This window comes from Diospyros lotus, chromosome 7, assembly GCF_014633365.1.
Source record: "Diospyros lotus cultivar Yz01 chromosome 7, ASM1463336v1, whole genome shotgun sequence".
Taxonomy (NCBI): Eukaryota; Viridiplantae; Streptophyta; class Magnoliopsida; order Ericales; family Ebenaceae; genus Diospyros; species Diospyros lotus.
This window is the reverse complement of record NC_068344.1, coordinates 24,910,972-24,934,555: the sequence shown is the minus strand read 5'-3', so window position 1 is coordinate 24,934,555 and position 23,584 is coordinate 24,910,972. Positions and strand designations below refer to the sequence as shown.

Below are 23,584 nucleotides of genomic sequence, written 5' to 3'. Positions count from 1 at the left end.
TTTACTTTTGCCAGTTCGGGATACCGATCAATCAATTTTAGGGCCTCGTCTACTTGATTAAACAAATTAAATTAACAAGCATTACAAGAGATGATATATATATATAGTTAAACAAATAAATCAGTTGTAAGAGTAACATTATACATATATTTATTTGTTTGACTATTTATTTATATATATATATATATATATATATACAAATAGATAGATGCATGTGAGAGTACTGTTGTAGGTTCTCACCGTAGTATCCGGAAAATATTACTTGTCTAACAAGCTCAACCCCGGATTCACCTGCAAAGGGCCTAACACCATCATTCTCGTCTTGAGTCTTTGACAACAAGTATTGAAAAGTATCCTTGCGATCATATGAGGCGGCCATGTGGACCGGTAGAGTCCCATCGTCGTCGCAAATATACAACAATCGGGGATGTTTTTCCACCAGAATAACCGCAGCACGCGTGTTACCAGCACCAGCAGCGTACATAAGTACAGTTTGGCGAGAAACATTTTTATGTTCGAGGTCCTCAATTGTCATTTCTTCCACCAAATTCTTCACGAAATCGATTGCCTTGTTTCCTCCTGCTTGGATTGCTACGTGTAGGGCATTCTCCAGGTCCGAGTTGATATTGGCAGTGACTGCTTCTTGGTTTTTCTCGAAGAATTTCTTGGCCTTCTCCCAATCGCCTTCCACAGCAGCTTTGTGCAATGCTATGTATTTACAGTACTCATCCTTCTTGTCATCTGCATTTTTATGTGTTCATGGATCAAATAATATTTTAAAGTTTTTTTATAGGAAAAATGATTCGTTTTTCTTTCTTGGGGTAATTAAACTGCATCGTCATTTTGTAGTGTCTAACCAAAGAATAAAGTAATAAAGAAAAATTCTTAACTTGTTGGGATAATTAATTAATTGTTAGGAATAAAGTAAAACAAAGAAATCTAAATAATTGACTAAAACTATACATATTTAAATAAAGTAATATATTATACTCATCATTTATCTTAAATAAATGACGACTATAATATGCATAGTTTTAATTCTAAACTATGCATATTTAAATAAAGTAATAAAGTAATACTATAATAGAATAAGGATTCGTCTATCCTCGTCATTTATCTTAAATAAAGTAATATATTATATGCTAAATAATTAGATCATTGTTATCAAAAATCTATTTGTAATTGAGAAAACTATGCATATTTAAATTGACAATCTTATCTCATTAAAGATAATTAATAATAATATTCACAGTTATCATTGAAATCAAATTTCTAAAATTGTCTGCCTTCTTTATTTTTGCTTAGTATTTTCTTCATTCTTCAAATTGATAAAAATGTACCTTGTGTCAATGAGATTTTGAATACCAACCACTGTGTAATAATCACATCTATCTAGGATTGTAACTGTGAGATCTTTATCCTTTCCAACAAAAAACCAAGCAATATCAAGGAATAAATCTTTGTCGTGGTTATCTTGTAAAGAGTTACAACTTAGTTTGAGTTTTTCAAAAATTTTAGAGTCAGGAATTGTTTTCAATTTTTGTAGTTGGCTTCTCCAAACATCTTTGCTTGTCTGAATAGCTAACGAAAGCCCTTTGCAAAACACTACTACCTTTTCTTAGTCCACCAAATAACCATCAATAGGATGGTTTTGTCCAAAGACATACCAACTGAAAAGCTCTAAGGATTAATGGTGGTCCAACTCCTCTACCCTGTATACTTTGCAATATTCACGAGTTTTTAGCAAACCTCATGTCTAGTGATTATGACCATTTTACTACCTAGAGAAAGCCACTACTGCATTCCAAAGACTGCATCTAATTGCTCTGTTTATTTACATCATCAAGAACTATAAAAACCTTTTAGAACCAATAATCTCTTTAATCTTAACAATCCATTCATCAACACTGTTTATTTTTTGCTTTCTGCCTCTTAAAATATCTGAAAGAAGTTGCATTTGTAAACGAATTAAGCCATTCTGTTGTCTGAAAATTTCTCTTATATCTGCCAAGAAGCTGCTACCTTCAAAATATCTTAAAGAAGTTGCCTTTGTAAATGAATTAACCCATTCTGCTGTCTGGAAATTTCTCTTGTATCTGCCAAGAAGTTGCTACAATCAAATTTTGAGAAATTTAAGTTGTATATAAATTTGGCAATGATTGTCTTGCCAATTCCACCCATCCCAGAAATGATGACAATTCTAACATCACTCTCTCCATCTTGTAACCAAAAATTAATACTTCAAATTGATGAAGATGTACCTTGAATAGGAGAAATGCATATTCCTTTATTTTTGCTTGATACTTCAAATTTCTCTTAATACTTCAAATTTCTAAAATTATCCGCCTTCTTTATTTTTGCTTAGTATTTTCCATATTCTTCAAATTGATGAAGATGTACCTTGAATAGGAGGCGCAGGTTGATGATTCTCTTCAGTGAAGATTTGCATCGATATTTGAGGCTCTCTGTAGTCTGGGTCAGCTACAAAAATTAAGAAAGGTAAACAATAATTAATTAGGAGAAATGCATGATGCTGCAAATTAGTTAACCAGCTAATTATTAATCACTTGAGAGCTTAATTACCAAAACGAGTGACCATCAAGTCTATGTAATCGAGCTCAGCATCATAAGGAGCTTGTACTGATGCCATGCTTAATTACGTTGCCACAACCAACTAATTATGTAGTCTGCCTTCTTTGTTTTTGTTTAGTATTTTTCACATTCTTCAAATTGATGAAAATGTACCTTGAACGGGAGGCTCAGGTTGAAGATTCCCTTCAGAGCAGAATTGGTTCAATGCGTCCCGCTTAATGTAGCCTCGGTCAACTACAAAAATTAAGAAAGGTAAATAATAATCAAGGAGAAAATACATGGTGATGCAAATTAACTAACCAACTAATTATTAATGACTTTGAGAGCTTAATTACCAAGACGAGTGACCATGCAGTCTATGAAATCGAGCTCGGCATCATAATTAGCTTGTAATGAATTAGTTGATGCCATGCTTTATTACGTTGCCACAATCTGCACTCCAATCAAAGCCACTTCTCTGAATTATGCATCTATTTAATTGGAAAAGTTTGGTTAGATATCTTATAATTTGAATTTGAGTCACATACATAGCACCCCACATAATTTATTTTGTTTTTGAATTTTTTTTTTTAATTTTTAACACAGACAACATCAATCAACTTAGCCAAATAGGAGTAGAGTTAATTGGATTTCCCCTCTCCTGTCAAGGCCACCCCTATTGTTAAAAAAATTCTCAATGTAAATTGATTATTTTTTTTCCTTAAGAGTTCACTTCTCTCTTTATCTAAACTTTATACATAATGGAAGTAATTGTCTATTGGAGACCTAATGGAAGTGGGGGTGACAAGTAGAAATAGGAGATGCTTGATAAGCACTTTTATTGGAGATGTAGCTTTTGTCTGGAGATGTTGAACCTTTTGCCGGAGAATGAGCTTTGGATCGCTTTAGAAGTGTTTATTCATTTTGATTGATTTTAAATTGAGACAATTTAGGATCGAACTTTCTAAAAATTTTGGATCCAATATTAGAGTAATTGACCAGACTAGTTTGGCCCTAACTTGTCCAAACTCTTTTTCTTCTTTGTTTTTAATATAAAATTTAATAAAAATGTATACATATTTAAATATATATATATATATATTGTCCAAACAACATTTTTTATAAAACAAAATACAAATAAGAATCAATATAATGCAACATTCTAAATTTAACTTTTAACTCCATAAAGTGAATTAAAAAATAAATAAATTAGACATTCTTATTAATAACTCTTAACCAATTTATTAATATTCAGTATTATTTATTATTATAAACAATAGTTTAAAATTATTTATACTCATAATCAATTTTTAGTTCTGGACTGGTATTGGATCGAAAACTAGTTATCTCCAACACTAGGACTAAGGACTTAATCAAGGTCCACCCAATATTGGACTGGATCAATTATAGTGCAAATCAATTTTTTTGGTTTGGATCAAAATTTAAACACCATTGGATGTCATTTACAAGAGAAAGAAGAGGCATTAGAGAATTTAGGAGAGAGAAGAAAAAGTATGGAAAAGGAAGAAGTGAAAAAAAAAACACACAAATTTGCATATTAAGGAAAGGGAAAAGTAGAATTAGTGATGAAGAAAAATGAAGAAGATTTGTAACATTCTGGAATTTTTGGAATAAATAATAATTATTAATTTTAGTATTTGAGGATTTAAGGGAAAATTTTAATTCATATTATTTTGAGAAAATTGACAAATATTTGATAAAATCAGAGCATAAATGTAATTATTAATATGGAGTGTAAGTGATAGTCTTCAGAAATTGTGGGGTTAAAAAGTACATTTGAGGAAGTGGAAGTTAGTTTTAAGTATTAACAGGTTGCTTATATATAAAATAAGCAGGGATGTGGCTGAATTTTTTGGAGGGATTATGCTACATGAACTAACAACTAGACAAACAGGTGGACAACTCTAAATTATTGCGATATTTTGAAAGTCAAATTATCGCGATAATTTGAAAGTAAAATAATTTGAATCCCCGCCCACTTATTCCCTCCACCCTCTTTCTTTCTCTTCAAACGACCCAATTTGTTCCTCTCACTCTCTCCATCGAAAATCTCTTTCTCTATATCTCCACTGCTTGAAAACCTCTAGCATGACATTATGGTGTTGCCGCCGTCAGTCCTCACTAGCAAGATGGTCCCATTCACCCGCCCCTTCACCTACTCTGTCTCTCTCACTCTGTTTCTCCACAACGTATCCATCTCTAGCGTGACGTTGCGGTGTTGCCGTTGTCGGTCCCCTTTTATCTCTTTCTTCTCGTTTTTGTTGGCGTCTGCTACGCTCCATCTGACAGAAACGCCCTGAAATTTGGAGAAGTCGAAGGTTCGAAAGCGATTTCGACTTCTAATGTCTCTTGCGTTCAAACGCTTCTTGGTAAATTTTCTAGGAAAATTTTTTAGTCCAAAAGAGAAAAAACAAGGGATGAGGAAGATTTACTCGAGATTAACTTGAAAAATGTTGTTCCTAGAGTCGAACAACCTAGAAATTCCACCGAGGAACCTAGTTTCGCAATACCAAATTCAGAATCAACGTTAGAATAGAAGCCAGAATTGTTTGCAGATGGATCTAATCTTGCTTGTTCTAAGCATCTCTGTCTCAGAAAATTTATCAGATTACTCTACATTTTTTGATCTCTAGTCGAAGATATTTTAGGGAAGCTCATAATCGATAATGTCCGATTCTAGAAGCGAGTTTTTAGAACGATTAACAGTATACAAAAATGCAACGAATTGAATATTTCTTGCTTGTTCTGAGCATCTTTGTCTCAGAAAATTTATCAGATTACTCTACATTTTTTGATCTTTAGTCAGAGATATTTTAAGGAAGCTCAGAATCAATAATGTCCGATTCTCGAAGCGAGTTTTCAGAATGATTAACAGTATACAAAAATGCTACGAATTGAATATTTCAATGGTTGCCATGAATAATGAATTGAATATTTCAATGGGTTTATTTGGGTTGTTCTTGTGCTGCTGCTGCTGTTGATGATGATGGATGGTTCCTTTTAATCTTTGTTTTTAATGAGGAGCTTATTATATAAGTTGTAAATAAAATCTCTATGAAAGTTAAAAATAAATACTAAGTTTTATCAAGATATATTCATACTAAGTTGTATATAAAATCACTGCAATGGCGACGGACGGCAGGAAACAATGAACATGGATAGGAAAGGAGAAGTCACGGGCGAGAGAGAGAGAAGGAGGTGGAGACGTCGGTGGTGGCTGAAATGGCAAAGGCGGATGGTGATAGAGGCTGCAATAGAGGCGAACAACGATAAAAACCGTTGATGGCGGAAGCTTCAACGATGGCAAATGTGATGGAGGCACAGCAAGTACGACTGCGTCGAAGGTGAATGGTGACCATAAGAAGCGTAGTAGACGAGAGAAAAGGGGGAAGGAAAAATAGAAAGAAAGAGAGAGAGAGAAGAAGAAGAAGAAGAAGAAGAAGAAGAAGAAACTGGGCGGCCATATATAGATGACGTAATGCAGTGGGGGAGAGAAAGAGAGAGAGAAAAGAAGAAGAAGAAGAAACTGGGCGGCCATATATAAATGACAGAATGCAGTGGGGGAGAGAAAGAGAGAGAAGGAAAAAGTAGTTGAGGAAGAAGAACCTGGGTATTCAATTTGAGCTGAAAAGTTAAGGATATATTTGTAATTTAAATTGAGGATACATCTGTAATTTTGTTGCAGTTGTCCACCCGTTTGTCTAGCTGTTAGTTCGTGTAGCATAATCCTGTTTGGAGAAAGGCTGCTAGAATCTTTCAGCAGCCAGGCACCAAAACGGCGCCGTTTAGGCGCCCAATTAAGCAGCCAAGCGGCTGCTTCAGCCGACAGCTTCCAGCAGCTTCTTTTGGTGATTTTGTACTCCAAATCTCACTACTTTTTCCTTGGAAAATCAGCTAAATAAATCAAGTAATATTATTTGACTTTGGGCAGAAATTGTGGTCTAAAATGGGCCAAGTAGTTGGGGCCATATGAAGCTAATGATGATGGTTTAAGAGAGTTGAAAATTGATTAACTTGGGAAGGAAGGAAGCTTAGTGGCCAAGGCACATTAGAAACATAAATAGGAAGCAAGAATTGGGTTGCAAACAGGGAGGAGAAGGGGGAGCTCGAGCGGAAGCAACGCGAAGATGAGCAAATTAAGGAGTGGAGGAAATTTTTATGCAATTGAAAGCTAAGACAGTTAGGTAAATGAAAAAATTACATGAAGTTTTGTGTGGTTAAATTACAAATTTTACACGATTAGATTTAATTATTTTGGACTATAATTTTATTATTTTTTATAAAAAATATTACTTTACTGCGAGAGTGTAGGGAAGATTGAAATCGACTATTTCAAGGTAAGTTTCTAATCTTCTCTTGGTGTTCTTTAATCCCTACGCAAGTTCCTGTTGTTTACATATTTTATTCCCTCTCTTACCCTGACTCGATTTTGTATACTAAACTTGTGAGTTATTGACGAGATGTTGTCGGTAGTTCAATTTAAGTGACCCTCTGCAATACTTATTTTTGTCCGTCATGAGCCTTCGTATCGCCTCTATTTTTTGGGAATGATGCCATACCTGGTTGGGTTAGGTTCCAGATAGGTGAGTGTGTGGCCGTTGTGGGCCTTGGATCTTTCGTATGTGAATTTAATATTTATTTAATTACAATCTCATGTTGATAATGTGTGTTGGGATTCGGGAATTGCATTAATGGGGCCATATTACATGAATGCTTGGGCACGTGCATTTTAGAGTGTCTAGGTGCACGAGCACTACATTAAATGTGTATTACTATGTGAGTGAAGCATGGCCTGGTGCCTGGCTTATGGGGTTTTTTCTATCACGTTTATGCTTACAACGTCATGCATTTTATGTGTTGCATTGCATGGTTCTATGGCGAGCGATGACTCTAATTTCCTATTGTACATCTTTTAGACAAGAGTACCGATCCGAGACTATTATCACGAACAAGAAGACTGAAACGATTCAAGCGAGAGTACCAACCTAAGGTTGGCATCATGCACAGAAGCATCGTTATGGTTGTTGTCAGCCCAAGCTTGATCCTCAAGCATCCCCAACCAACCCTCGTACGACCCCCATGGCCGAAATGCCCGGTCGGCGACCGCCAGTGGCCTGGTTGGTTTCTCATTGCTACCATTTTTGAGTTTTTGCAATTTTGCCCCACTGATTTTGGTTTTCCCACTTTGGTCATTTTTCACATAACCCCTCAACTTTTGATAACTTCTATTGAATCCCTCAAGTCTTAATCCTTTCATTTCTCCTTTGAAACTTTCAGAAGAATGACATTTTGACCCTCATTGGGTAATTTTGGAAAATTGCATTTAGGCTAAAATATCTATTTTAGCTGTAAACCCATTCATTTCTTCTAAAAATTATTGAAGGGTTGCTCTACTCGATGAATCGAAGCTTCTTGAGGCTTTCATTTTCATTTCGGGAGTCTCTTACGATTATTCGATTTTACAACCTAACTCATAGTTGTATTTTAGTTGTACCGAAAATTATTTCTGATCCATTTTCTTTCGATGCCATAAATCATTTCTCGTAATACTCGACAATACCATATCATTTCTTTTAGGCATCTCGGTTCTAGGGTACTCCTTGTAGTGTCTATTTAGTCAATTTCTCGAACTATTCTAATATCTATTTTCCCTCCAATTCATTTTTTTAATAAAATACTCATTTCTTAAATAACCTAAAGTTCTTGGGTATTACAGCGGATGACGGAAAGAGAGAGAGAAAGAGAGAGAGAGGGAGAAAGATGAGCAAAGGACACCGGAAGCGGAGGAAATGCGGTCACGCCCTCACGTGGGAGAGAAAGAGAGAGAAAAGATGCTGAATGACCGAAAACAGGAGGGATGAGACCAAGGGATGCCCGACACCGGAGATGGTGAAGAATTGAGAACGAGAGGAACAAGCCAAGGGATGCTAAATGGCTAGAGGTGGAGGAGACATGGTTAGTCGATCACGCACTCACGCGGAAGAGAAAGAGAGAGAGATGTTGTTAAAGGATTGAGGACAGAGGGAATGAAACCAAGGGACGCCTGACGGTGGAGGTAGTGGAGGACCAAGAACGGCAGGAACACCACCAAGGGATGCTAGATGGCCAGAGGTGGAGGAGACATGGTCAGTCTGTCACGCACTCACGTGGAAGAGAAAGAGAAAGAAATTTGTCATGCACTAACGCAGAAGAGAAAGAGAAAGAGAGAAGATGGCCAAGGGGTTACAATTTACGTTCAACCATGTTGTAAAAAAAATTAAGTAAATTAATTATATTGACAATTAAAAAATATTTACTTTTTAAACATGAATATAAAATTTTAATTAGTAATTTTACATTTTAAAAAACAAAAAAAGTAAATTTTAAATAATTTTTAATATTTATTTATATTATTAAAGGATCACCAAACAAATTCTAGGGCCACAAATGCAGTTGAGTTGCCCTAAAAAAGCCATACCCACAACCTTTCTTTCACAGTTCTGAGCATCACGCTGGTAAACCTCAAGTGCATGTAGTAGCTTGTAGGCTATGTGTAACACCCTGTGTTACCAGTGTTAGAAAAATGAAAGGAAAGCCCAAGAAGGCCCTTGAGATGGAAGGGCTTAGGCCGGTATCATAATATCGAGGCAGGAGTATTTTGGTAATTTGGGCAGTAAGACCCGATAAGAGGTTGGGTATAGACCTTAGGTATTGCCTAGTGCTGGGAGTAAGAATTTTAGCTACATTTAATAGGCCCTTGAATGGTGTGAGAAGCCAAGGGTGGTTGTGAGCAGCGGGGTAGCAATAAAAATGGCCGAATCGACTGCAGGGAAGGCCTCGGGACTCGGATGACCTGGAATAAAGGCATGGGACGAGTGAGCGTCCCGAGATATGATTTTTGGTGTCAAGAGAAGTTGGACTAGAGACAATTTTCGGTATCGCTATAATACAGCGAAAAATACCGAATGGGCCATAGGTTTTGCCGATAGCCTCCGACAAAGTGCTGGAGCCTGAAAGGTGGTCAGGTGTTGTGAGGCTAGCATGATGGAAGCGGCTTTGGTATGGACAGAAGTCCCAACTAGGTGTTGGGATGAATCTGACCTTGAAGTGAAAAGTTAGAAATTAATTTTGGTAAATAAATCGAGCAAGGGAGTCTTAATGGTGATTTTGACAAGGTTTTGGTCATGGGAGACATGCATGTATATATGTGCATGTGTAAAGGGTTGTGCATAAGTGTATCTATGGGCATGTGTATTGTGTAGATATTTTGGGAATATATGAGTGATTAAAGAAATTTTAAAGGAAAAAGATTATTAGTCACTAAAGCATTTAATGAGGCAATGATGGTGGCTTTTCTTTAATTCCAAAAGAAAATATTTATGTCTCTCATCATTAGTGAAGGCCTTTATGATGTTGGAAGAGAAAAGAAATTAATTGGAAAAGAAAAATTGTGTCTTGTGATGGAAGACATGATCTAATGGCCAAGATTAAGGATTGGAGGCCAAGTAGGTGTCTAGTGATGACACTTGGCATAGTCTTGGGAAGAAAGATCATGTATGTATGTGTATGTGCATGGGTGGAGCCATACATGATCATATATATGTGGATGTTGGGAGAAGATAAAGTGAATTAAGATAATTCAAAAAGGAAAGTAAAGTGGTCTTTCAAGCATTTATTAAGGGCAATCATTATGTTGCCTAAAAGAAAAATGCAAAAAGAAAAGAAAATGGTCAAGCATTTATGAGTGAAAATGAGGGATTAATTTAAAGAGATATTATGTGATTTTAGTCACTCAAGCCATTAAAGAGTGTGATGATGGTGTTGGGAGGCTTGACTTTCAAGATATATATGCATACATATATATGTGGTATGTTATGTAAATGGAAGAATAAGGATTTTAATGAGAGGTGGGGATTAATTCTCCCATTTCAAGAGAGATCCAAAGGTTCATATTAAACCTTGGAGGTTGGGAGAAAAGTGTAAGATATATATATATATATATATGAGAGAGGTATAGGGATGGGAGAGTTCTCCCATTCAAGCAAAAGAAGAAGAGAGGAAGAAGAAGAAAAAGGAGAAGAAGAAGAAGTCCAAGAAGCCTAGAGGTAAAAGTTATATAATTTTCTTGTATTTCTCATTTTTAAAGGATCTCTTTATGATCCTAGGCTTGTTTTTCATGAAGGAGTTTCAGGAAATTAAGGGAAGTGATTTTGGAGGCTTGAAGTTGTTGGAAACTTGAAGATCCATGAAGTATTGAGGTAAGGGGAAAGCCCCAAGTTAGACATGGCCAAAATTGAACCGGACCCGGAACCGGCTGAACCGGAACCGGACTGAACCGGCGAAATTCGGTCCGGTTCCGGTTCAAGGTTCCGGGGAACCGGAACAAGCCCCCCTCCCCCCCACCCCAACGGTCCAAATTGGACCGTTGGCTGCCAATTTTATTAATTTTTTTTTAATTTTATAATTCCTATCTATATATACCCCTCCCTCCCCCACTCATTTTTCACACTTTCTCTCTCTCTCTCTCTCTCAAGTCTCAAGCTATTATTCTCTCAATTTTGTCTCTCATTTAATATTTCAATTTCAATTTCTTCAATCTTCTCATTTTGTTATTTATCAATTTATTCAATTATATTGTTAATTATTTATTACTTGTTACTATATTATTTTATCATTATTATATTTTTTTATTATCATACTTTTTTCAAAAAAATGGCAAGTGAAGGTAGAAATTTTGAAAATGTTGAAAATGTTGAGTTTGAAGCTCAAAATTTTCAAACACAAGAGAGTGAAACTCAACAAAAGGGAGGTGGAAAAATTTCTACTTCTGATATTTTTAATATTCATTTCAAGAAAACACCAAAAGGAGATGGTAAATTTGATGTATCTTGTAATTATTGTAATCAGGTATACAAATTCAAGCAAGGAGGTGGATATGGTACTTTCGCCCGACATTTGCAAACAAAGCACCCGCTCAAGGTTGGATTGAGCCGCGATCAAACACAAATATCCGGGTTTGCTACCTCTTCAAACTCTCCTCAATTATTTCATTATAATGAAGCTAATTGTAGGTCTGGTTTAGCTGAAATGGTAGCAATTGATCATTTATCTTTTAGTTTTGGTGAAAAATTAGGTTTTACTCGATTTTGTCAAAACTTTGTTAATCCTAGTTTTAAATCAATTCCTAGAAATACTTTGAAAAGGAATTTGTTAAAATTGTTTAAAAACTCAAAAATTGAATTGATAACATATTTTCAAAACAATAATATTAATGTTTCTATTTGTAGTGATATTTGGAGTGATCATTGGCAAACTCATTCATATATGGGTATTACTTGTCATTGGGTTGATGAAAATTATGTTTTACAAAAAAGAATTCTTGCGTATCGATGTTTTGATGAAAGTCATAATGCTGAAAATATTTGTAGATTAATTCAACAAATTTTACAAGAATATAGATTAGTTAATAGAATTTTTTCAATTTCTTTTGATAATGCATCGGCTAATACTGCTTCTATTAATGAATTGAAAAGAATTTGCCAACCAAATTTTGATGGAAGATTTTTTCATGTTAGATGTGCATGCCATGTTTTAAATTTATGTGTTCAAGATGGTATTAAGTCACTTAATTCTTATTTAGATCCAATTAGAAATGTTATTTCTTATATTTGGGTACACCCTCGAACTGCAAAAGCATGGGCACATTTTTGCACCTCCAATGGTCAAACCCCAAAACGTTTTTCAAAAGATGTCCCTACTCGTTGGAACTCAACTTTTAAATTACTTAATCAATCTTTTGAATATAAAGATTTATTGTGTTCTTTTGCAGCAAATTATATTCCACAATATCCTATTTTTCCAACTATGTGGAATGTTTGTAGTTCAATTTTGAATATTTTACGAATTTTTAATGATGCTACTCATACACTTAGTAGTGTTTATAAACCAACTTCACATCAATTTTTAATAGAAGCAATGAATGTGGCCGGTGTATTAATGGAAGGAATTAATGTTGAAGAAATTTGTCATGCTGTTTTAGAAATGAGAGAAAAATGGTTACGTTATTATCAATTTATTCCTGAAATTTCTCTTGTTACTATGGTATTTGATCCTAGGTGTAAATTTGATGGTTTAATTGAGTGTTTGTCTAACTATTATTCGTTGTTAGGATTAGAAAATAATGAAGAAATTGATGTGAATATTATAATTTCTAAGGTTAGAACTTTATGCAATCAATTATATGAAGCATATGTTATTGCTCCTAGTAGTGAAGAATCATTTCCATCCATGGCTTCGCATTCCTCTTCCTCCCAACCAATGAAATGGGGTCATAAATTTTTAGATCAAAGGAGGAAAAAACCTAGATCGAGCTCACATTCGGAGCTCGAAACTTATCTAATCACAGTTTTTGAGTTTGGTAATGATACAGGTTTAAATTTTGAAATTTTGGAGTGGTGGAAAAGGCACAAGGAGACATTTCCAACTCTTGCAATTATTGCAAGTCAACTTCTTGCAGTTCCAGCTTCAACTGTAGCCGTTGAACAAACATTCAGTAGTGGAGGCAATATTTTGGACGAAAGAAGATCAAGATTGTCTCCAGAATCATTGGAAGCTCAAGTTTGCCTCGATGATTGGGAAAGAGCTAACATGCGACGTCAAGAAGAACTTATCCATTCATCATCATCTGACGAATGGGTTAATGATGGTTCAACAACGGCGACTTCCGACTCCAATGAAGATGCGTAGGATCCAACTCATCCAAGTCCATATTTTATTTTTTTTTACATTTGTAAAAATTAATTACTTGTATTACATTTTTGTTGTAATTATTTTTTAATGAAATTAAGTCTAATTCTATTTTTTATTTTTTATTTTTCACATTTGTAAAAATTAATTACTTGTATTACATACTTGTTTAGTTGTTTTAATTATTTTTAATGAAATTATTACTTATATTTCTTCAATTTTTAGTAGTATTTTTTTATTAAAAATATGGTTAAGAATATTTATATTTACAATTACATTTAACAATTAAAAATCGAAACCAAACCGAACCGAACAATGGAACAAGGACCAAAATTGAATACAACAATATTTAAAAAAAATTAAAAAAATTCGGTTTGAACCGGAACAGAAACCGTTGACCGAACCGGCTCAAACCGTTGACCGAACCGGTCCAAACCGTTGACCGAACCGGCACGAACCGGAACCGGAACCGAACCGTCCCAAACCGCCCTTGGGCGATTCGATTCAGGTTCAAAGATTTCTTGAACCGGAACCGGCGGTTCATGAACCGGAACCGGCGGTTCATGAACCGTGGCCATGTCTACCCCAAGTGGATGGTGGCTAGCAAGACCCTTGTATGCATTTTAACATTTTTGTTCTTGCTTTGCATATGCTTGTGTGTATGAGACTCATGGCCATGAAGTTGTGTGTTGGGGTGGGTATGTTGAAGCCTTTAACCTTAATGGTTAAGGTATTAGAACCCTAGGCACTTGCATATGGTATTGGCATCTATATTGTTAATTTTCATACTTTATGTCATTGCACCCTTACTGAGTTCTTGGAGCTCATGAGGTTTATTTTGACCTCTTGTAGGTATTGAAGCATGCTATGGAAGGGTTTGGCAAGAGAAAGAGGCTTGAGCATGAAGAAATTCAAATAATTTTTTTCAAATGGTGTAATTTTTGCTTAATTTGTATATGCCTTGTGTAAGGGTATCTTTAAGCCCAAATGGTACATTTTGATGTGTATATATGGAAAGGAAAATCTGGAGAATTTGGGCATTTTGGGGTGTTGGAAATTTGGAAAAAAAACAAAGAAGGAGGCTGCTGGATTTTTTTTTGGAGCAGCAGGCCGGGCAGCAGCAGGGGGGGCGTGCGCGCGGGCGCGCAGGTGCGGGCGGTCAGGCCCGCACAGCTGCGCGGCCACTGCTGGGGCCAGCCCGCGCGGGTGCGAGGGCGGGGTGCGGCCGCCCCAAGCAGCGCGCGGCCGGGCCTAGGGAGGGCCCAGCCGGCCGCAGGGCCCGCGCGAAAAAAAAAAAAAGGGAAAAAATTTCAAAATTCAGGGGAATAAAATGGGGAACAATAGGGCCCAATTTTGGGAGATTTTGGGCTATAGGAAAATTTATAAAATTCCCCGAAGGAATCCCCGAGTGATGAAATGTTGGAAATTTGGAGGATTTTCTGAGTATGAATTTCCCCTTAGTCTAGCCCGATGTTAAGAAGCATCTTGAAGCCCTTGGGCGGTGTAGCGGGTTATTTCTTCGTTTATAAGAAACTCGCGAGGTCCTAGGGTGTTTATGGATCCTGGGTAAGCGAAGGGTCAGACGAAGCCTAGTTCCCACCTAGGGCGTTTCGTCATGAAACATAGTCTACCCTTCAAATTCGGGCTTTGGGACGAGGAATCCAAAAGATTATCGTCGGTAACACCCGTGAGTGAGAACGGGGCGTTATACTATGCACACTAGAAAAGCCAACTAAAGGATGCAAACAAATAGAACTAAGACGACATGAATGCCCTCTTTACTTTTGCCCAAGTAGAGCTCAGACGGCATGCATGTCGGAATTACGTTTATGTGAGTGTGTATGTATATATATATAAGCTTCAATGAATCATGATTGCCCGTATTTTCTTGAACCATGATTCATGACAAAAATAAAAGAGTAGCTATAGCATGAAAACATCACATGTAAACTGTAGCATTTCAGACGAAGAAGAGAGAGTGCACAAGAAGCTTGAATATGTACCTTATGTCAAAGCAACATATCTATCCACATATATATATATATATAGCTTCAGAAACGTATGCAATTGATTTTAAAGCAGTTTGAGGATATCAAACCTTGTAGCTTTAGTGCTTTACCCTTTACTTTGAAAACTTGAAACCCTTCGATGTGTGCTTCAAAAGCCAATTATTCCCGACTTTCAGGACCTAACCCAACGATGGATCGGAGTACTTCTCCAGCTCTCTCAGCCAATTTCTTGACCCTCCTTTCTTATAATCTCTTTGGAGGAGGGCTGAAATTCAGAGTAAATTTGACTTTTCTTAGTTGTCTGGCCTGCTTTAACTTCATGTCATAATTCAAAAAACCTACCCGTGTCTTTCGCGCATGCTTCGGCTGAGAGGCTCTCCACAATATTTAATTTGGTGCAGTGAGAAAATAAGGAGACGGGGTGCAGCATTCATAATACCAAAAAATATATCGTATATCAATAAAGAGTGTGATATATTAGAAAAAGAAAAAAAAAAAAGATACGAGTACCCAAACGAGACCCTAGCTGTATGGATGCTCGTGCATGACCCATCTATTATTTTCTGACCCCGTCAGTGGTGGTACAATTTTCTCATCCCAATGGATCTATTCATGTCAACATGACTGGTGGATGGCTTTTCTTCAGCTGTCATGTAGAATTATAGGCACGCACTCGTAATGGAATCCACGTGAAATAGCAAGTCGTAGCTAGGTCCCAAATTATTGGTTTTTTTAAACGTCGGTAAAAATAAAACAAATAAATTGCAGTCCGATAATTATTTTTGTGCAGTCCTCGACGTTTATATTTTTGATTAAATTAGAGAAAATAAATTGCAAGTTGAATATTTGACCATTGTATAGAATGGAAACGAACTCACAAATTACTAAATTGATACTAATATATTACTCGTTCAATCATCCGATTTATGCTTTGGAGACATTCTTGCTCTAAGTTACTTTGTTCTACTTAGGTGTAGCCAGCTGTAAATTGCCTTTGAATGTCATGATTAGTACAAAACACTTGCTCTCAGTTACATTTTGGCCATAGACATTAATTTTATGTTCGAGGGCCTCAATCGGCATTTCTTCCACCAAATTCTTCAAGAAATTGATTGCCTTGTTTCGTGCTTGGAGTGCTACGTGCAGTGCATTCTCTAGGTTCGAAGTGATATTGGCAGTGACTGCATCTTGGTTTTTCTCAAAGAATTTCTTGGCGCTCTCCCAATTGTCTTCGCAGCAGCTCTGCCCAATGCCATGTATTTCCAGTACTCCGTCTGCATTTTTATGTGTTCATGGATCAAATAATATTTTTAAGTTTTTTTTTACTCCATTATGGATTAGGTCCAACACAATTTAGATTATGACAACAATATTCTTTCTAAGATCATTTTGATAATGATACATGAATAATAAATATCAAATTAATTAGAGTTAATCGAATATCTTAATTGATTAGTATGTAATCAATACAATTAGAGACAAAATAACTTGTATGACTTTGTCCAAGACAAGTGACCATGCAGTCTATGAAATTGAGCTCGGCATCGTAATGAGGTTGTAATGGATTAGTTGATGTCATGCTTTATTTAGTTGCCACAACTTACACTATAATCAAAGTCACATCTCTTAATTATGTATTTATTTAATTTGAATGGCATACATAGCACCCCATATAATTTATTTTGTTTCTGGAAATTTTTTTAATTTTTATTTCTTAGGCGGCACAACTAATCCATTAATTTTTAAGAAAAACAACATCGATCAATTTACCCAAATAGGAGTTAGAGTTAATTGGATTTCCTCTGTCCTCTCAAGGCCACCCCTATTGTTAAAAATTCTCAATGTAAATTGATTACTTTTTTCCTTAGGAGTTCTCTTCTCTCTTTATCTAAACTCTATATATATATTTTTTTAAAATTTGAAATCTAGTTATAAACTAAAAAACATTTTTTTTCCAAATATATAACAATTATAAAAAATATATTTTTAAATTACAAAAATAGATTTTCTAGTATGTAACTAATATATACATAAATTTGATACAATTATGGATAGAAAATCCATTTTTTCCTAAAAATATATTTTAGGAAAATATTATATATATATATATATACAAATTATTTTACATGCAAATATTACATATATTAATTTATATAAATTTAAAATAAAAAAAAAAGTCTTCCCAAGGTCTTGTTACTGCCTTTTCACACAAAAAAACAAGTGGCCATGTTTATGTATCCTTTTCCCAAGATCCCTTACCCAAATCAGTGATCGATCTATTGGTGACCTATTAAAGTGGGGGCAACGTAGATGGGTAGAAATAGGGATTGCTTGATAAGTTCTACTGAGATGTTGTAGCTTTTGTCTGGAGGTATTGTAGCTTTTGGCTGGGTGTGAGTTTTGGATCGCTTTAGAAGTGTTTATTCATTCTAATTGATTTTAAATTGAGATAGGACTTTGGGTCAGGGAGCAGAACTTTAAGTGTTTATATTAAATATTTTTGATATTATTTAATTATTCTATCTTTTTTATTTCAAGAAAGATAAGTGTTAGGTGATATAATAATTTATTACCGTCATAACAGTGCGGCACCCAAAATATTAAAGATAAAAAACCAACACGAAGAAGAGAAAACTCCCATGGCACCAAGACGAGCAAAAGATCTATGTCATGGACATCAATAAAAACCTCAAGACACCAACACTTATTTTTAAAATATATAAATTAATAACAAAAATTGTTCATGCAGGAGAAGAGAAAGAGAAGCAAATTTGCATCGCATTCCACAAAACATGTGGGTAAATTATTTTTATTTTATTATATATGTATTTTTTTATGATAAAGAAGATATACTCACAACCTTTCTTTTACAGTTTTGAGCATCATGCTAGTAAACCTCGGGTGCATGTAGTAGCTTGTAGGCTATGTACATGCACTAGAAAAGCCAACTAAAGGATGCAAACAAATACAGCAAAGACGACATGCATGTCGTCTTTACTTTTTCGCAAGTAGATATACGCTATACACGTATGTTCTTGAACCATGATTCACGACAAAAATAAAAGAGTAGCTATAATGAAAACATCACATGTAATGTAATATCCCGAAATTTGAAAATAAATAATGATTATAAATATCGGTGTTTGAGGATATTAGGAATTTAAGTGAAAATATTGATTTATGTGGTTTTGAGGAAAATAAAGAATTAAAGGTAATTAATTAAATTATTTGAGAATGATTAATAATTATTAATTATTGTAATTAAGGTGATTATTAAATTATTTGTATTTGAGAAGTGGGAAATTAATTGTTGGAAATCTGGGGGTATAAGTGAAATAAAAAATAAAAGGAACGTGGGAGTGTGTGTGTGATTAAAGGAAACAGTGGGGGGTTTTGCTGATTTTTATTAAGCTTCAGGCGCCCAAAACGGCGCCATTTCATGTAAGGCGGTGGGCAGCCCTTGGCTGCCACGTGGCACGCGCTGATGCGCCCCTGCTGCAGCTTCCACGTGCCTCTGTTTTTGCTAATTTTAAGGCCAAATTGGCCATGCTTTCTGTCGAAATTTTGCTGCTTTAAATTGCTTCAATTGAAGCTAAAATTGAGATTAAATTGGGGTTAAACCAGAGAGCAAGCAGAGGGCTTCCGGAAGAAGAAGAAGGCGCTTTGAGGCTGGAAATTAGGAGAAATTTTTGTGGTTTAAATAGCCAGGTAAGTGCATATGTGTGTGTCCGTGGGTGCCGATATATATATATATATATATAATTATACGTGTGTGTGCCTTGAACAGGCCAAGTGGGTTACTGTGTGTTTATATATGTAACGGAGATATATATATGAAGTGGCAGTGGGTTTCGGTGGCCATATCTGTATGCATATATGATTTTTTACAGCTTTCCTACATGTGATTGTGAGGGGTACTGAGGTGTTTAAAGGTTGGGAATGGAAGTTTTGATAGGTTCAAGTGGCTGCCATGGCGTGTAGTGATATATATATATATATATATTTTGAGCTAAGTGAGTTCACTGTGTGTACGTGTGTGTGTGTTCACTAGGGAAGCTTAAGATAATTAATAGGTGTGCTCATTAGGTGTGTTCACGAGGGAGAAATTGAAGTGATATATTTATATGTATATATATAAATGAAGGATATTATTGTTGTTATTTAATTTAAAATAAATATGAGATTTATTGGGATTTTATTCGAAGTGCACCTATGTAAGATTTTAGACTGTAAATTTATTTAATTAAAGCTACAATTTAATTGCCAGCAAATGCTCTACTTCGCAGCGGGTGTGCAAGAAAAGTAAGGAACGACCGTATAAAGGCAAGTTCTTAACCCTCTCTTCCTGATCTTTAATTCCCGTGGAAGATCCCATGATTTCTTGTATTTTATCACCTCCCTTACTTTCATTCGGCACCTTGCCTTATTGGTTGAATTATTATTCATTTGTTTTAATTTAAATTAAATCCGAGCCTTCTATAATTTTATTCGTTGTGAGCCTACGGGGGTTTGTACCACCCCCATTCCTTTCGGGAATGATGCTGAACCAGTTTGGGGAACTAGGTTCCTAGTCGTGCGGGTTTTATTTACGGTTTTTTCCGGATTTACTTATGATTTGGTTAGAGCTATTGAGTAGTGGGGCAGGGGTCAACCGTTTGGTGACGTTGGGGTAGACTATGGTACGGCCCTGATGTGGACCGTCGGGTGGACACCCCTAGTCACTGGCCGTTGACCGGTGCCGGGTATTGCTGACTAGCTCTGCCGGTATGTGATTTACTTCATGAGTAGATGTATTGTATTACTGTTCATGATTTGATATGCACATGGGTACGGGATACATGTTGGGATATTCATTTGTTGAGTATGCTTGGACACAGACATTTTAGTTTGGTTAGGTTGCATCCAGCGCGGCATATGCATGGCGTGTGGTTTACTATGTGGGCGGAGCATGGCTTGATGTCTGGATGTATGGGCGTCTTGTATCACGTTGATGCTCATTACGCCATTGCATTTTTATGTGCATTGCATGGATACTGGTAGTATTTAGTTCTCGGACGGGAGTACCGTTCTGAGGGAGCCTATGGCTCGGTTGTCGGGAGTACCGACGGATACAGGTGACGGGAGTACCAGCCTAGGACAGCGCGCGCAGGTTTGATGCAGATATTTGTTGCCTTTCAGGGCAGCGACAGGTTGGTATGGGACTTGGGTGCCAAGTGTCTTATGTGGGCCCCAAGAACCGGTATGTGCTTTTATTTTGTTATGCTATTGAGCTGTTGTGTTGCAGCGTCTCATGGCTTGTGTGTACCTGGGGGTTTATTCTGGGGTGAGATTTTTGATTTTGTGTAGCCTTCAGCCTTTTCTTCCTTATGCTTGTTGAGTCTCTCGACTCACCTTGCTTTCCATCATTCCAGGTAGTGGCGGCGTGGGCTATGGCAAGGGAGTCAGCTTTAACGGCAGAGTCGGTGTGGTGTACAGGCAGTCTCGTCAATCCCTATCCACTCTGATGTCTAAGTAGAATTTGATCTATTATTTCGTACTGTGCTAGGTGTTTTCTCGAGTTTTGTGTATGTCGGCACAGGAGTTTGTGTGTATTTATTTATCTTGTGACCGCTGTGTTAGCGGGGTACCCATAGTGCATGCATGTTTTGAGCTTTGCTTCCGCTGTTCTTATTTTCGTGTATGCATGCCGGGGTGGTCTTTGTCTCGTGTTTCATTATTTTTCTCCTCCCGTAGGTGCTCCCGTTCGGATAGTCCGGGTGGTTGGGGATATCTAGGCGAGAGTGCTTACATGTAAACTGTAGCATTTTAGACCAAGAAAAGAGAACACACAAGAAGCTTGAGAGAGAATGCTATTTGGGAGTGCTAAATTATCTATTTATAATTTTGAATAGTGTTATAGTACTTCTAAAAAATAAATCTACTCCAATAGTAAGTGCCAAAATAGAGGTATCATTAATATTTTAATATTTTTTATTAAATTATAAATTTAAAATAATTAATATTTTATAATAAAAGTTAAAATAGACCAATTAGAAATGACTGTTATTGGAGTTTGCACCTCCTTTTTTCTCTCTCTCTCCAGAGATTATAAAAATGGCACCCTAAAAGGGTTGTTGTCATTTTACAATCCCATATCCTATCTCCATTGAAGTAGTTAATTTTTAATCTAAGATATTATTTTGACGATTATGGAAATGACATTTCAAATGTCACTCCCCATTAAAATGCTCTTGCTGAACGCTTGAAACCCTCCAATGTGTGCTTCAAATTCCAATTATTCCTGACTTTCAGAACCTAACCCAACGAGGACATCTCCAGCTCTCTCAGCCAATTTGTTGGCCCTCCTTTCTTATCTCTTTGGAGGAGGGCTCAAAGTTGCACATGCTTCAGCTGAGAGGCTTTCTACAATATCTAATTTGGTACCAACATGTAAAGAATATAAAATAATTAAAACAAAACAAAAAAGAGTGCAGTGAGAAAATAAGGAGACGGGGTGCAGCATTCGTAATACCAAAAAATATATTAGCGACACCTTATGTAGAAGTATTTACCTAGAGAAGATTAAAGAGCACCCAACAAATTTTATTTTTTATATTTTTTAAATACATGTGTATGTTAATTTAACACTTTCACATAAATTAACACATTATTATTGTTTATCTCTATTACTCTTAAAAAAAATAATACATGATATAATTTTGTTTATATGAACTTAAATGTATAAACCTATTGAGATAGTACAAATAATCTATCTTAAATGTTCGGAAGCTTGGGATACTCTGAAGTCTTGGATTCTATTTTTTTTTTTTTTTTATGACTCAAGTGTTCGGACTTTGCCTATCTAGTCTAGAAAGAGATTGTCCTTCTCCCTAATTCGGCCTTCAAGTAAATTAAATGAGATCATAAACTTATACACTTTTAAATGGAGACGAGATCAATCCCCACTAAAATGAGGTGTTTTTGCCTTCATTACAAGTTAATTCCCTATCACTCTTAAAAAAACTTAAAAACTTAATTATTTGTGCTATGCTTTTGAGAGTTTCTTTGAGTTCTATTTTATCTTTATATGAGAATGTACAATTAATTTTATTTATTTGAAAAGATAGCCACTAAAATTTTAACTCATAAAAAATTTATTTGTTCATTTAAGGTAGTGGAGCAAACAAACTCGAAGGCTTAGAAAAAGTAAGATGGGTTTGGATCGGATATTAATTGTGATTGAATGGGCTTTCAAGTTTTTCACATTGATAATATTAAAAAAAAATAATTATATGGTATATTAATATTTAATATAGACAGATTAATTTAGAGTGGATATCTGGGTGTATATTTAATTTATAAAATAAATGTCCGTACTCTGACAACGACCACTGAATGGATGGAGGCACATGCCTGCCTGTCATATCATACCAATAAAGAGTGTGATATATTAAAAAACAAAAAAAAAAAAAGAAAGAAAAGATTCGAGTATCCAAACGAGACCCTAGTCACATGCATGCCCCATCTATTATTTTCTGACCCCCTCAGTGGTGGTACAATTTTCTCATCCCAATTCTATTCATGTCAGCATGACTGGTGGATGGCTTTTCTTCAGTTGTTATGTAGAATTATAGGCATGCACTCGCTAGGGTGTGAAAAAAAATCGTCAAATCGTGAAAATTGCCCGCACCAAATCGCACCGCACCAAATCGTGCGATTTTTTGAGGGTGTGGTTTGGCACGGTTTGAGAAATTCTCAAACCGTGCGGTTTGCGGTTTGTGGTTTTTTTGGTTTGGTTAAAATCAAATCGGCCAAGTAGTATATTAATAAAAAAATTAAAAATATCTAATAATTTAAAAATTAAAAAAATAAATTAAAAATATATACTTTCTTGATCATGAATTATATTGTGGATTTTTGTGTTATTTTTATATTATGAGCATGTGGTTATGTTGTAGATTTAAAACTTTTAAATTTGTATTTTTTATTAGATAGTAACTTATTTTAGTTTTAAACTCCAAGATACTATAAAAATTTAAAAATTATGATTTTATGCATTGATTTTTATGTTTTAATTAAAAATTTATAAGTTAGTGAAGGAAACACCAAATGAAACAATAAAGAAGCATCAAACCGCGAAAACCGCACCAGACCGCACCGCAAATGCGGTGCGGTTTGTGCACACCAAACCAGACCGCGTGGTCTGGTTTAATGCCAAACCGCACATGCGGTTTAGCTTATTAAATCCTTTCCAAACCGTCCAAACCGCACCGTGCACA

The 23,584-nt window shown here is 35.7% G+C and overlaps 1 protein-coding gene across 1 annotated transcript; it reads right to left on the bottom strand.

Annotated features, from left to right (window-relative positions):
• Window positions 1-37: 37 nt before the first annotated feature.
• LOC127805626 (uncharacterized) lies at window positions 38-15,583 on the bottom strand. The gene is made up of 6 exons (XM_052342377.1): window positions 15,416-15,583; window positions 2,928-3,024; window positions 2,746-2,826; window positions 2,401-2,481; window positions 263-741; window positions 38-49 (listed from the first exon to the last, which is right to left on the bottom strand). Exons 2-6 carry the CDS (start codon window positions 3,001-3,003, stop codon window positions 38-40), a joined length of 729 nt encoding a protein of 242 aa, XP_052198337.1. The 5' UTR covers window positions 3,004-3,024; window positions 15,416-15,583.
• Window positions 15,584-23,584: the final 8,001 nt, after the last annotated feature.